At 40.5% G+C, this 13641-nt stretch overlaps 1 protein-coding gene across 1 annotated transcript in view; it reads right to left on the bottom strand.

Annotated features, from left to right (window-relative positions):
• Nucleotides 1-13641, bottom strand: part of Slc9a9 (solute carrier family 9 member A9) — a 528927-nt gene that overhangs the window by 483534 nt on the left and 31752 nt on the right. Inside the window, exons 3-4 of the mRNA XM_027410941.2 lie at nt 6143-6220; nt 4576-4652 (exon numbers count right to left, since the gene is read on the bottom strand). Of these exons, the coding sequence (XP_027266742.1) occupies nt 4576-4652; nt 6143-6220 (155 nt within the window). The remainder of the gene's footprint in view (nt 1-4575; nt 4653-6142; nt 6221-13641) is intronic.

Below are 13641 nucleotides of genomic sequence, written 5' to 3'. Positions count from 1 at the left end.
CTTGTTCCTCAAGTTGAGGGCTCATCTTGAATTTGTTCTCTTCCTAGGGTTAGAGCTTAAGGACATGGAATGGTCTTGGTTTCATCCTCTGAGCTGCCAACTTCACATTTAGCTTCTGAATGACCGATGTGCCCTTCCTTTAGGGATAAGGAGTCAATATTTGGGGGGCTGCTGGGATCTAAAGGTCCCCAGGTGAGCAGAGCAGCCATTTCTACTCAGAGGGCAGCCTCAAGCACCCATGAAACCCTGTTCAGGATTGTGCCTCAGAGACAAGGCTGTCGGACATCTTAATATTCTGTGACCATTAAGGATTCCCATGTGGAAATCAGTCCTGAGTAATGTTGGCATGAATAATGTAAATAACCTCATATTTATAAATACAGGTTGTGCTGGGTGAATTATCAAGTGTCTAGTCTTAAAGAAGTGAAGTATAATCTATCTTCCTTCTAGCTGCCTCTAGAGAGAGAAGGCAGGTTCGATTTCCTCTATGCAATCATAATTACAGCTACTTCTCAAATACCCAGATTTCATAATCACTAGCTATAATGATAAATGTATGAACTTGAAATCACTGAAGGTCTAGTTTATTGGGCAGGTGCAGTAACTCAGTGCAAAAAACAGGACTGTAAGGGTTGTGTTAGAAGGATAAGAGGGTTCTGAGAGTGTGCACTCTGGGGTCTGGTAGGCTCTACCATTTACTACTATTTAGTTACTGTGTAGCCTTGAGAAAGTCTCAAACTTGGCAGCCTTGTACAATAAACATAAGTAACGACAGACAGTGGTTATCTCATGTGGTTATCATTGCAATGAAATAAGAGAACACATATGAAAAGCTTATGTCAGCACCTGGTATGAGAGGACAAATTCAAAATGCTAGTTCTTCTTTCTATAAATATTTTTAGTACTGCACAGTTGGCTTAAATTCTCCATTGACAGGGAAATTAAGAAGAATACCAGTCTCATTGCTCTTATAAAAGCATCTTGGGCTAGCAAGATGACTAAGTGAATAAAGGTGCTCACCATCAAGCCATCAAGTCATCAAACCATCAAGTCTATCAACCTCCGTTCCATCCCTGAAAGTCACATGGTAGAAGAAAAGAATGGATATCCATATATTATTCTCTGAGGTCCACATGAGTGTCATGGTACATGGGAATCTACACACACACACACACACACACACACACACACACACACACACACACACACGCATGCACGCACACAGAGTTTAAATGAAGTTATGCTACCTGGGGTGATAATGCTCTCCTCCAAGATCATAGACTACCTAACAAAAATAATCACAAGCCTAGGCATGAGAAACTTCCTTTTGAGTCAAGGAAGTCCAAGAGATACCCCATAAATAATACATGCATTACACTATTTTTTGTTGCCTCCCAGAATATGAACATAAGTCTCTATTGCTAAGGACTCCACATACTTCAGACACAGGACAGGACTTGAATCATTTTACTGGATCTTATGTGAAAACCTTCTCCCTAAGAAATAGCTCTCATAGTACCAAAAAATGATATGCAAGATGCCAAGGGAGAAAAGTAATCAGTAGCCCACCTATCTGTAATGTCTTGATCCACAACAGTGACTGGGATGGCAAGATGTCCCAATGGTGCAATAGTGGCACTTTTATCTTGGGACAACCAACAACTTTCTTATTATACTTAATGCATGCTCAATAGTATGGAATTAATGCCTACTACTGTAAACCTAGCTGACTAGGCATGGCTGGGGATGTCATTGTCCTTAAAGAAGAATCTACTCTTTCTTACACCACCTTCCTAAACTAGTGCAACTTCTAACTGCATTCTAAATACTTAATCTTACACCCGCAGATGAGTGTGGTTCTCATTTCTTATCAAAGGAGCAGGTGGAGGCCATTACAGAAATCTACAACTTGTCCAAACACAGAGATCAACTGTGGGGTGTACAGGCCCAACACAACGCATACACTTGAGGCTCAGGGAAGTTGGTAGAATATGGGGTGGAAAGATTGCAAGAACCAGAGGACTAGGACATCCACTGTGTCTTATGATGAGAAGCCGCAGCCATAGAATCTCAAAAGTATGGTCACTTAAATAAGCCCTATACAATGACAACACCAGTTAGCATGCTAACACAAATGGGGGAAATCTCACAGGCCACTCTAGGGGAAGAGATTCAGTCTTCTCCATGGACAAGTCTCTGAGAGTTATCTAATCTCTGGTGGTCATTACTAAACACATAGACATACAAACAACACTAAATGGATTCAGCAGTCTGTATCTATCTATTCATATGTACATATGTGAAACAATAAAGAAGAAGAGGTCATGAACTTGAGAAGGAGATGCAGAGACACAGGGGGAGTTGGAGTAGGGAGAGACTTATAAAAGATTAAATAAAGTACTTGTGTATAACATCTCAAAAAATAAATCAGCCTGCACGATTTTGTGACTCCTAGTATTCACAGTTTAAACAAAGAACATTTTCTGAAGGTTTTCCCAGAACTACACTTTTCCTCAAGTTGCTATTTAAATTTCTGGTTATGCATGTAGCATTCATTAAATGAAGCCAAATACAGTGAAACACACCTGGATCTCAGCTCTTGGGAGGCTGGAGGATTGTGACAAGGGTGAGGCCAGAGTTTTTACAAAGTAGATTGCAGGCCTAGACTACACAGTGACCCTTCCCCCCACAAAATTAATTCTTAGTTGCAATAAGTGAAAAATCACCATATCTCTTAAATTGAAATGTTCTGGAAAAAGCCATTTCATGCAGATCATGTATGGTTCCTTTTACTTTCTATGGACTATTTCAGATTTAAGGAAGAATAGAGATTTTTTTTCAAGAAATAAAAGAATAAAATACAAATATATGTAAATATACTTAAAATTAGATATACAGAGGAAATAGGATATGAATGAAAACTAATTATACGATAATTAAGTACTACCTAGTCATCTTGGAACTTTATCTATTATACAATTCAGATCCTAATGATACAAAACTGCTAAAGCTGCTGTTTGCTATGAACCAACAAATAACTTTCATGAGGCCATATGTCTGAGAGCCCTCTGTGAGTCTGGAGGGTGGAGGAAAGTCAATAGCACACTCTACTGGGTCAGGAGCTAAGCTTTCAAGTTCCGTCTTGACCATGGCCCTGTTTCTTACTGATGATAACACTGACCTAATTACTTAGCTTTTCAAGTTCCTCTTCAGACGAGCAGGTTTAATGATGTAGATCACTGAGGCTCTTACCAGTCTGAAAATTTACATATTGAGCTTCTGCACACACATACATGGGTCATGAAGGCCTCCCAGAACACTTTGGGAGGGACCAGGCACACTGTATCTATAAGGTCACAGGCAGTTTAATGACCACTCAAGAGTCTAGATGTGATGAGTTTTCACTCACAGAAGCTTTCACTCTCAGAAACTAACATCTCTAGCTGCTTCAGCACCTCAACCATGCTACACATTTTCATAGACTATATAGCTCTGTGGTTCTAACTTTGATTAAACAAGTGTTAAGTACAGACTCTCTGCTTTCAGGTTTGCAGAGAGCCCTGACAACTCCTCGGCTTTGGCTGGCACACACTCCTAAAAGAAGGGCTGGAGGCATTACTGGTGGGTATGCTCAGCATCACATTGTTGGTTAGAGTGATGACAGATGTTGCAGGTACTAAAAACTTCACAAGTAGAGTTGGTGTGTCTCACAGTTTAAGACGGATGAGCCATCACAGTCACAGCAGCTGAACATCTTTCTGCATTGGGGCTTTCATGTCATAGTAGACTGGACAAGTTTCACCATGTTGGGCCTTATTTTGCTTTTTGGAGAGCTGTGTGACAGAGCTGCTGCAGTTAGACTTTGGACCAAAAGCATAACCAATAAATATATTGAGGGTAGAAAAAGGATCACATTCTACAGTGCATCAACCACAAAGCCACTACAGCCGTATAGGATTCTGCTGATATTTGAAGTTATCTGTTTCAAACTTCTTACTTATAAATTTTTCTTCTGAATAAAACCCTTGGCATACAGCTACTGTTATATTATCTGTCAAATATAGGTAAGGCCCTACAAAGATGTTGAGGAAAAAAAGCATTGAGATCATATACATGACTCAACCTAAGTAAGAATGTGATTGGCTTCCAATAACTCAGGCCAAGTGGTCCACACACCTAACTCAGAAGGAGAAACTCACAGAGAAAATGCAGCTACCCAGTAGCAGTTTGTTTTGCTCTGAAGCCTTATGTTATTCAGAACATATAGAAATGTTAGACCAGGGCTGGAAGAAGTCTATGAAGACAAGATGTCCCGGGTCTGTGATGTCCTGGCACTCAGTGGCAAGAGGCTTGCCTAATATGTTACATCCCCAGCATGGAAATGCTGTAGAATAGTTAAAACACAAATTGAGTGCAACTAACTCAAATGTGATGCATAGAAAACACACACACACACACACACACACACACACACACACACACTTGGCCAAAGAAGTAACAGTTCAGGAGTCTGGGATCCTGTCCCAGATTGCTGCCCTCCAGTCACTCAGAGATCAGACTCTGAAGGTCACTTACCCTATGACCACACAGGAGATGGCTGTTCCCAAGAAGGCGTATGTTAAAATGGATCCCAGGTTTTGAAAGAAGTGTCTCTGGGGAGAAACAGAAAATATTTCATAGAGTACATCTGCAGTTCTTACTGAAACAGGAAATATAAGCCTGGCCACTCACAGCCTCCCCTTCACTCATTATTTAAGCAAATCTTCTTGAAGCCTCATCCTGGATTTATTTCACCTGGGTGTGAAGCTGAGTAAGTGATTTCTCTACAAAGAATAAGTAGAAAAGAAAAGCAATGAAAAAAGTCTGGATGATGACAGGGGAAAGATGATCTACGGAACCCTCTAAACCCCCGAAGATGGAACAGGCTGGGCCGTGAGTGGATGGGGCTCTGGGACAATTACTTAATCAGACACAGTTGTCAAGAAGGGTTTTGTAGACGTAACACCTTTGCCTTTCAAAATACTATTCCCAGTGATTTAACTGAAGAATACTCATGAAATATTCATAGGATAGTCTGAGTTCTCTCCGTCACAAATCTTCAGAATGTGATGCAGTCATACATTAAAATCCTATGTAAATAGATACTCTATGACTCAAATATGAAATGATGCCTACTACTGAGGTAGGGTATGAGGAAGGATGACCCCAAAAAATCTAACCTGAATCCTTTCAAATTCTTGCTTAATAACACTGCCTTTCAGACTGTTAGTGAGAACTGAACAACCAGCACTGACAGCCAGAGGGAGCCTGGAGTCCACAAAACAAAACAACAAAACCCAAAACTCAAAACCCAAACAACAACAACAAAAGGTCTGTTATGAAGAAGCTGCCTAGCTGCTGGATATGGCAGGCCAAAGGGAGACAGAGGTGAGCCCTGGAAGTCTCCAAGGTGGTGGCTAGACAGCAGAAGAGCATCATGTTCCCTCTGCTCTGGTCTGTGGCACCTAAGAGAATGCCTAACCTGTGACATGGAGCCTGTGCCCAACACAGGCTCAGTGACTGAAAACCCGTGGCTCTCTCTGTGGACAACCACAGTCTTTCTGACTTTACTCCCTGGTGATAAACTCAGTGTGAACCAGTATGTGAGCGCTTGGGGCACAGTCATCTAGAAAAATACTGTTCAATGGGCAAGTCACACGGGCCACATATGTCATTTACAGGTCTCCTAGAGGACCATATTAAATTAGCTTTTAAAAGGTGAAATGGAGTTTGTTAATGTTTTGTTTAACACAGTATATTCCTAATGCTACAGTTTCTTTATGAAGTCATTATAAAACAATATTGAGATGATTCACATTCTTTTTGAAAGTGCTAAGACTTTAGTATCTAATGTACATGTTGCATTGGCAGTGTATCTATAGACAAGCCACGGTGCTCATTGACTAGGTGTGGCTAAAGCCCTTGGTACAGGTTTGATAGATTTAAAAGAATTCCAAGAATGTCAGGGTTGAATATTTATTGCATGATCTACACAGTGCTGCTGTTACTGAATTGGAAATCTCGTAAAATATAACTACTTTTCATAAATGTTGGCAAAATTCTCTACTTAATAATAAAAGAGGGGTTCACTCTTTAGGTTTACCTTCTTCAGACTGTATCCTGCATGGAATATAATGGGAGGCAGTAAAACGTTGAAGAAGATTTCTGGATCAAATGTCATCTGCCAAAGAAAGACAAACATAAAGTTAGACATGTGTTTACAAAACAGGTATAGCATGTTTTCCAAGGTTATATGAAGGTTATATTGATGTGCTATAAAAAATAAGAAAAATCAAGGTAAGAAAATATAAAATTAGAAATTTATAAATACACTATCATGTATTTATATTTAAATCTAAAATGTGTATTTTTTCATCCTGTTGCTAACAATAACAGCAAATAAGTATCAATGAAATTTCTCTAGGAAGGAAAACTTTCTTTTAAGTTGATTAGTCATTCCTAATTTTATTTTATTATTCTAGTTTTCACTACATGGTCTAGAATAACCTTGAACTCACAATTCTCCTGCCTCAGCCTCTCTAGTACTGGAATTATAGGGTAGGCATTACCATGTACTATTCTTCATAGCTCAAGTGTGTTTTTAATTATGTTTCACTTTTTATTGGTCAAAAAGCTGTAATGCTCAAGTTTTAGCTGTTGACAAAAGATTTAAAGTGTTTCCAAAATAAAATAAATTAGATACTTGGTCTTCATTTCCTCTACTTTATCCTCCTCCAAAGTTTAAAATATATTTCCAAACTGATGAAAACACATGTGAAAATGAAAACGCATTTTCTAGCATTTATACATTGCTTTTTCTAGCATTTATACATTGCTTTTTACTTGTGTTAAAATTAACTTAGCCAAAATGTATGAGAATTCTTGAGTCCAATATCTGCTGTGCACTTGACAATTTGCAAAGAGTTCATTTGCTTTCTAAAACCATCCTACACTAATCCTCATCTCTCTCTCTCTCTCTCTCTCTCTCTCTCTCTCTCTCTCTCTCTCACACACACACACACACACACACACACACACACCACACCACACACATTTCATCCCTAAGACCTACTCATCCAATTTGGATGCTCATCCAAATCCCTCAGATGCATATATTTCACACCATAATCTGCAATCTCCCTCTTGTTGCCTTTCCCCTCACCCCTCTCTGAGGCAGATCCCAGAAATGGATCCCAGAAGTGGCTTTACTGTAGATCTGTCCAACCTCTCCACCCAGGCTGCCTCTTCTCTATGTGTTCATAGCCCTTGGCACCTACCTCCTGATATCATGGTTTCTGACATATTCTGAGTGATGCCCTGTTTTTTTTTTTCCATTAAATCAAGCATCACAGTGATGCCTAATAAATTCTAGCTCAACTCAGTCCCTCCCTGTGCCTAGACCATGGCTCAATACATATTTACTCAATTGAAAAGAAAAGTGTATTACCTCTGAGAGTCAAACCTGTTAAAGGGGAATGAGACACACTTGACCTCATCACAAGTGAGAGACAACAGAGAACATTCAATGGAGACTCTCTAGGACTCGAAGGCTTTCACTTTGGGACAGCAAGAGATCTTCTCTTCTCCCCTCTCCATGCTCAGTTTCAACTCTGCTCATCTAATTAATATTTAGGTGGGGAAGGTGGAGTGAGTAGGAACTGCTAAGGTTGGCCTTGCCTCACAAGCCCAGCAAGGCACACATTAAGTACGGAAATACTCCTGTACCAGTTAGCATCTATGCAGGTCATCTATGCCCCTGGCTTCCACCAGAGCCCCAAGGTACATTGTCCTAGTAAGGGTTATCACTATTGTGATGAAATGTCATGACTAAAGCAACTTGGGGTACCAGGGATTTTATTTGACTTACACTGTTCATTATTGAAGGAAGTCAGGACAACACTTGCAGAGATCTAAGGCAGGGAGCAGAATGCCAAGACTGGAGTGGTTAGGCTAAGCAAGCCAAGTGGGAGTGTGGCTAAGGAGACCAAAGAAATGCAAGGTGAGACCTGTGGGGATCTGGATAGAAACAGCCCCAGGAGAAAGTTGGAACACAGATGCGATAGAGATCACCTAATGCTTTAGGACAGTGGCTCTCCACCTTCCCAGTGCTGTGACCCTTCAAAACAGTGCCTGGTGTTGAGGTTACCCAACCAAAAATTATTTCATTGCTGCTTTATAACTGTAATTTTGTTACTGATATGAGTCATAATGTAAATATTTGATATGTAACTCCTTTGAAAATGTTGTTCAATCTTTAAAGGGGTTGTGACCCTCAGTTTGAGAATAGTTGCTTTAATAGCTGCAGTTGGTGACAGCTGCAGAATCCAAGGCTGGTGCTGGGGAAAAGAGACTGTCTTCTGGATGTGCTGGGAAGCAGGATAAAAAGTTTACAAACAGTTGGTAAGGAAGACAGAGAGAGAGAGAGAGAGAAAGAGAGAGAGAGAGAGAGAGAGAGAGAGAGAGAGAGAGAGAGAGAGAGAGAGAGATACCTCACACTATGTGGAAACAGTTAAACTCATCATCTTGTTTTGTGTATTGACTCACTCAAAACAGTTGCTCTGAAGGCACCAATTTCCATAGAGTAAAGTTGGCGATGTTCACACAATGCATAAAACAAGATACCCATTATTTTTTTTAAAAAACTCAGCCAGTTCTAACAGGGTTTGTGCTTTATACTTCATTCTCGGTTCTTATGACATCTTCCCTTTGCTTTAGAAATTCTGTAAAACGACTCTACAACAGTAATGTTATAATTTCATTATTTTAGTTTTCAAACTTCTGGCTTTCATATATGAAAACCAAGGCAGTAAGTCACCCACTTCAACCCAAAGCCCCTTATGATCTAGAATCCTCATTATCTCTGTTACCTAGGATAGTTTTAAGAGTGTGGAACCTAAGAGCCATGCTGGCTAGTTCCAAATCTCATCTCCTTGTCCTGGGTGGCTGTAAACCCTCCTGGTGCTTTGATTTCTTTATTGTACAACAAACACAATAATATGTTGTATACAAATAAGGTAGTTAGAAGTGATGTCACCTGTAAAGCCCTACAAATTTACTTGGAAAACAACAGTTTGTAAGTGTTCATTAATAATAAAATAAAATAAAATCTGTGGTTAAGAGTTTTCAAGTAATGGGCCTGTAAGAAGGCTTGGTGGGTTTCTTAGGGTTATCATGACCAAAAGCAATTTGGGGAGGAAAAGTTTTATTTGGTTTATGCTTCCACATCATTGTTCATCATCAAAGGAAGTCAGAATAGGAACTCAAACAGAGCAGGAACCTTGAGACAGGAGCTGATGCAGAAGCCATGAAGGGCTGCTGTTTACTGGCTTGCTCCTCATGGTTTGCTCAGCCTGCTTTCTTGTAGATCCCAGGGCCGCTAGCCAAGGAATAGCACTATACACAATGGGCTGGATCCTCCCCCATCAATCATTAATTAAGAAAGTACTCTAACAACCTAATTCTTTGGAGGCATTTTCTTAATTGAGCTTCTGTTCTCTCAGATACCTATAGCTTGTGTTGAGTTGACATAAAACTATCTGGCATAGTGAGTAAAGGTGTCTTTGGCAAAGCCTGATTACCTGAGTTCAATATTTGGGATGCTCATGATACAAGTAGAAAACAGACTCCCGCAGTTGGCCCTTGATTTTTCTCTTGTGTGCCCTGACATATGTTCACACACATACACACTAAATAAACAAATGTAATAACAAATATAATTACAAATACAAAAACATAAGATAATTTATAAACGTATTTTATATAAAACACACATATAAGTATGTTTATAACTATTTAAAATATAAAAACAAATAACAAATAAAACTACATTTCTCCCTTCCCTTTCAGGCCTCCCATATACTCTTCCCTGCTTTCTTTCAAGTTCATGGCCTTTTTTTTTCATTAATTGTTATTGTATGAACATATGCACTTACATATATATTCTAAATAAAATCAGTCTGTTTATTGTTACTTGTTATGTATGTTTTCAGGACTGACCATTTGTTACCAGACAAGCAGGTATACTCTCTCCTGGGGAAGATTACTTCTACACTAAAACAACAACAACAGAACTCCTCTGTTTTCAGGATTTTCTGACCGTTCCACATCCGTGTGAAGGGTGGGTAGAGATTGTAAGGCTGACTCTTCTGAGACAGTCAGCTACAGCCATCCATTGCTCCTCATCTGCGGGGCAGCTGTGAGTGGCTCCAAACAGAGGGGCATCGCTGAAGCTGGAGGGATGAGCATACAGCTGCGAACATCTGGAAGGTGGAAGCTTGGTGGCACGACCTCCTCACAGGAAAACCCGCGTCTCTGGAGCTTTCCTGCAGAAACCCGGCTAGCTGCGGAAGCAGGACTTCTCAATAATCAGAATAGCCCACTCCCCGCACACGGGATTACCAACGCACCACTGGATTACAGTTTCTGGAGCAGCCAGATGAAGCTGGCAGGCTGAGAGTGGCACGCAGCACAGGGGGATTTATTTGTGTATACAAACAGATTTGTGTTCCTTTCAGCCTAGCTCTAGGCTTAGTCGCTGCTAAATCAGAGTTCTGGGAGTGACTCCAATTCAGGCGATTTCTCAGAAACGGCTGGGTTTGCCACTGTCCCAGCCTCCATTGGAAATCCCACGTGTCATTTCCCCTCAGACTTGTGCTCCGATCCTGGCCTTGGTAGGGAGGCAGTTGTAAGGCCTGAACTATTCATCTTTTAAATTAAAATTCCGGAGGCAGGGGTGGGGAGGGAGTCCCCTTAATAGAGAGTGAAGAAGAGCAGAGAGCCGAAATGCCCCAGACAAAGGATTTGCGTACATCTCTCAAGTCACAAATTACAGATCAGACCCTGCCCATCACAACTTTATGTGACCCAGAAACATGTCTTGCTGAGCTCTTGACCTGAAGCATTGAATTTGTACCTCTAACACTGGTGGCTAGTGGCAATCAGATAGCACATTAGCATTCACACAGTTATCCCATATTCACACCTCGTAAGTTTGCAGACATCATGTTTCATTCTTCAAGATGCTGATGATTTAAAACAACAGACCAGAGACTCTGAGGGGCATGCATTATCTATGTTTTAAGAAAACAGATTTTTAAGCATCAGAATTAAATCTTAAAGGTATTAAGAGGACAGTAAATTTCAGCAAGTTCACAATAGTGGAGTATATTTGAAATGCCATTTTTCATATGTACCAGTATTTGACTAGAAACGGCCCACACAGATGATCCCAGAGATGACCAACTAGAAAATTTCCAAGAGTGGAAAGACAATTCCAAGCTTAATCCTCGAAGCTTCAGAAGGTTATAAATATGAAACTATATTTGGGCTTGAGCATGCAATGACTCAATATGACTTGTCTGGGAAGAAATACCAGTGTTCTACTGACCTACTAAGTAAATAAGCACTAAAGTAACCAAACTGGCGAAGGACCATGATTGATGTGGACTAGTCCTTTCAAAGACTTGTTTTAAAAACAGTATTTCATCATATCTGACAACATTCCTGAGTGGTAGCTGGCAAATGCAATTATCCCTATTTTCCAAAGACAGAAGAAGAAATTAATGGCATGCCCAGTGCCAGTCAACATGACAGGGATATCACTGGGAATTGAATGTATATGTATGAGTCAACTAAATGCATACTTCCCAAGGGAACTAACTTCATATAAATAAGAAAGATCTGGGACTAAGAAACAGGCTTTTGTTATTTGGAGAATAGTTGGTTCCTTTGGACAAGTAAAAACAGCTAGCAAAATGGCATGTTCAGTCGTCTCCAATGTTTTAGCCATTGGAAATTTAGCAAGCCTCTTGTTATTAGGAATATGAAGGTACATTGTGTGACAGATTGATTCCAGGAAGACTATACACAAACTGTATACATGCCACACAAGACTGTGAGGTAAAATGTAATTTGGAGTTCTCTAGCACAGAGACAACGCTCTGAGATGTCTGACCTGTGGTGAGTCTTTGTATCCAAACGGTGGATGAGCTGGGATTTGAACTACGGATGAGAGTCTATCCATGGACCATCTACATGCAGAACCATGCTCAGTCACCAGCCAGGGGAAGCAAGTAGCTTCTGGGAGTTCAGTTATAGCTGGTAGCAAGTAACTTAAAATATTTTTAAAGACTAAAATAAGTGAAAATATATTTTAAAGTAGAAGCATGATCTGCAAGCATTTTTAATGTAAGCAGGAGACTTTAAAGGAAACTCAGATGACCTGGGACACATAGTCACAGGACACATCTGGTAGTGGCTCTTGGATATGCTTGTTCTTTCTTCCATCCCAGCTTAACTTTGGTTTGAACTACAGAAATGAGAGAAAGGGGGGACTCAAAATACTTAACGAGACTATGCCATGACACTAATCAGGTTACCATAGTTGCCCTACTCAACTTCTCTGAATCCCATTGCCTCATTAGCACTTTGAGTAGGACAGTGTCTACAAACTGGTGGCTTCAGAGGGTTGATGAATTTGGAGAATTCTGACTATTAGGGATCTGAATCTAAGTGCTAATGGGCTAGGGGTTGGAGACAGGAGGCCATAGAACAGAAGCAAACAAGGTAGAGGGGTGGGGAGGGGAGGCTCAGTGGGTCCATACCAGCCTAGACTAAGTCTCTCTCAAATCCTGGTAATGAATTTGAACTCTATTCATTCAAAGATGAAGAAAAGTCAGGACATTTTTATAAACAGAATCAAACACTAAATGGCTATTGGGAATACGAACTTGCATAATTTGACAATGGCTATGAAAATACTGTCTATACTACTTGATTTGGCAGCATCTAACCTGAGGATTTTTTTTCTCTCATGCAAATAGACTTGCATGAAAGGCAACCCCACAGAGCATAGAAGATGGCAGGATGAACCATGGCCTGATTTAGTCCACTGTGATATAATCTGCAGCTGAGATTTGATGGGACTATAAATGCTTAGAAAAGCTAAGGAAGTAGCCTATAAGTGGATAAAGTTGCTTTCTGCCATCTGTCAACTAGAAAGGACAAGGGGCAGAGCTGTATGTCTTGTCTTGTCCAGTACATGGAGCTGACACTGCCCAGGACTCACACATGCGATTTCCTTTTTGTCCTGGCTAGGTATGTAGACTGTTTCCTCTGTTTCCTTGCTGTCCAGTGGGGTCTATGTCTGAATTCTAACCAACTGAGTCAGAGAGAAGTAATAAATACTCCTTTCAAGTGGGTCCCCCATCTTTGCTGTTCTCTCTACCCACTCTGTCCCTGAATCTCTCCTTACTAACCTCACACTCCATCTCTCCACCCTTCCCACTTCCCATCTACTTCTCTATTGGCTGCACAATGAGGTCAACAGGAATGACACTGAATGGTGCACCAACATCCCCACATACACTTTTGAATCTTTTCAATGCTGAGTCATGTGACTGGCTCACCTATTCGAAGAATAAAGTGTGTTTTTTGTTGTTGTTGTTGTTTTATTTCTTTTGAAAGATAAGTCCTTTGAGATTAGTTTGCAGACATCAAAGCTGAGCTGGGTAGAAGGAAGACACTGTCAGGCTGCAGTTACCAAAGCCAGCACAAGGTGCTAAAGGAGGTGGCTGTGACAGAATGAGAAGAAACAAACCCAGG

The sequence above is a fragment of the Cricetulus griseus genome, chromosome 4, assembly GCF_003668045.3.
Source record: "Cricetulus griseus strain 17A/GY chromosome 4, alternate assembly CriGri-PICRH-1.0, whole genome shotgun sequence".
Lineage (NCBI taxonomy): Eukaryota > Metazoa > Chordata > Mammalia > Rodentia > Cricetidae > Cricetulus > Cricetulus griseus.
Note: the sequence above shows the minus strand (reverse complement) of the source record. Positions and strands in the feature narration are given on the sequence as shown.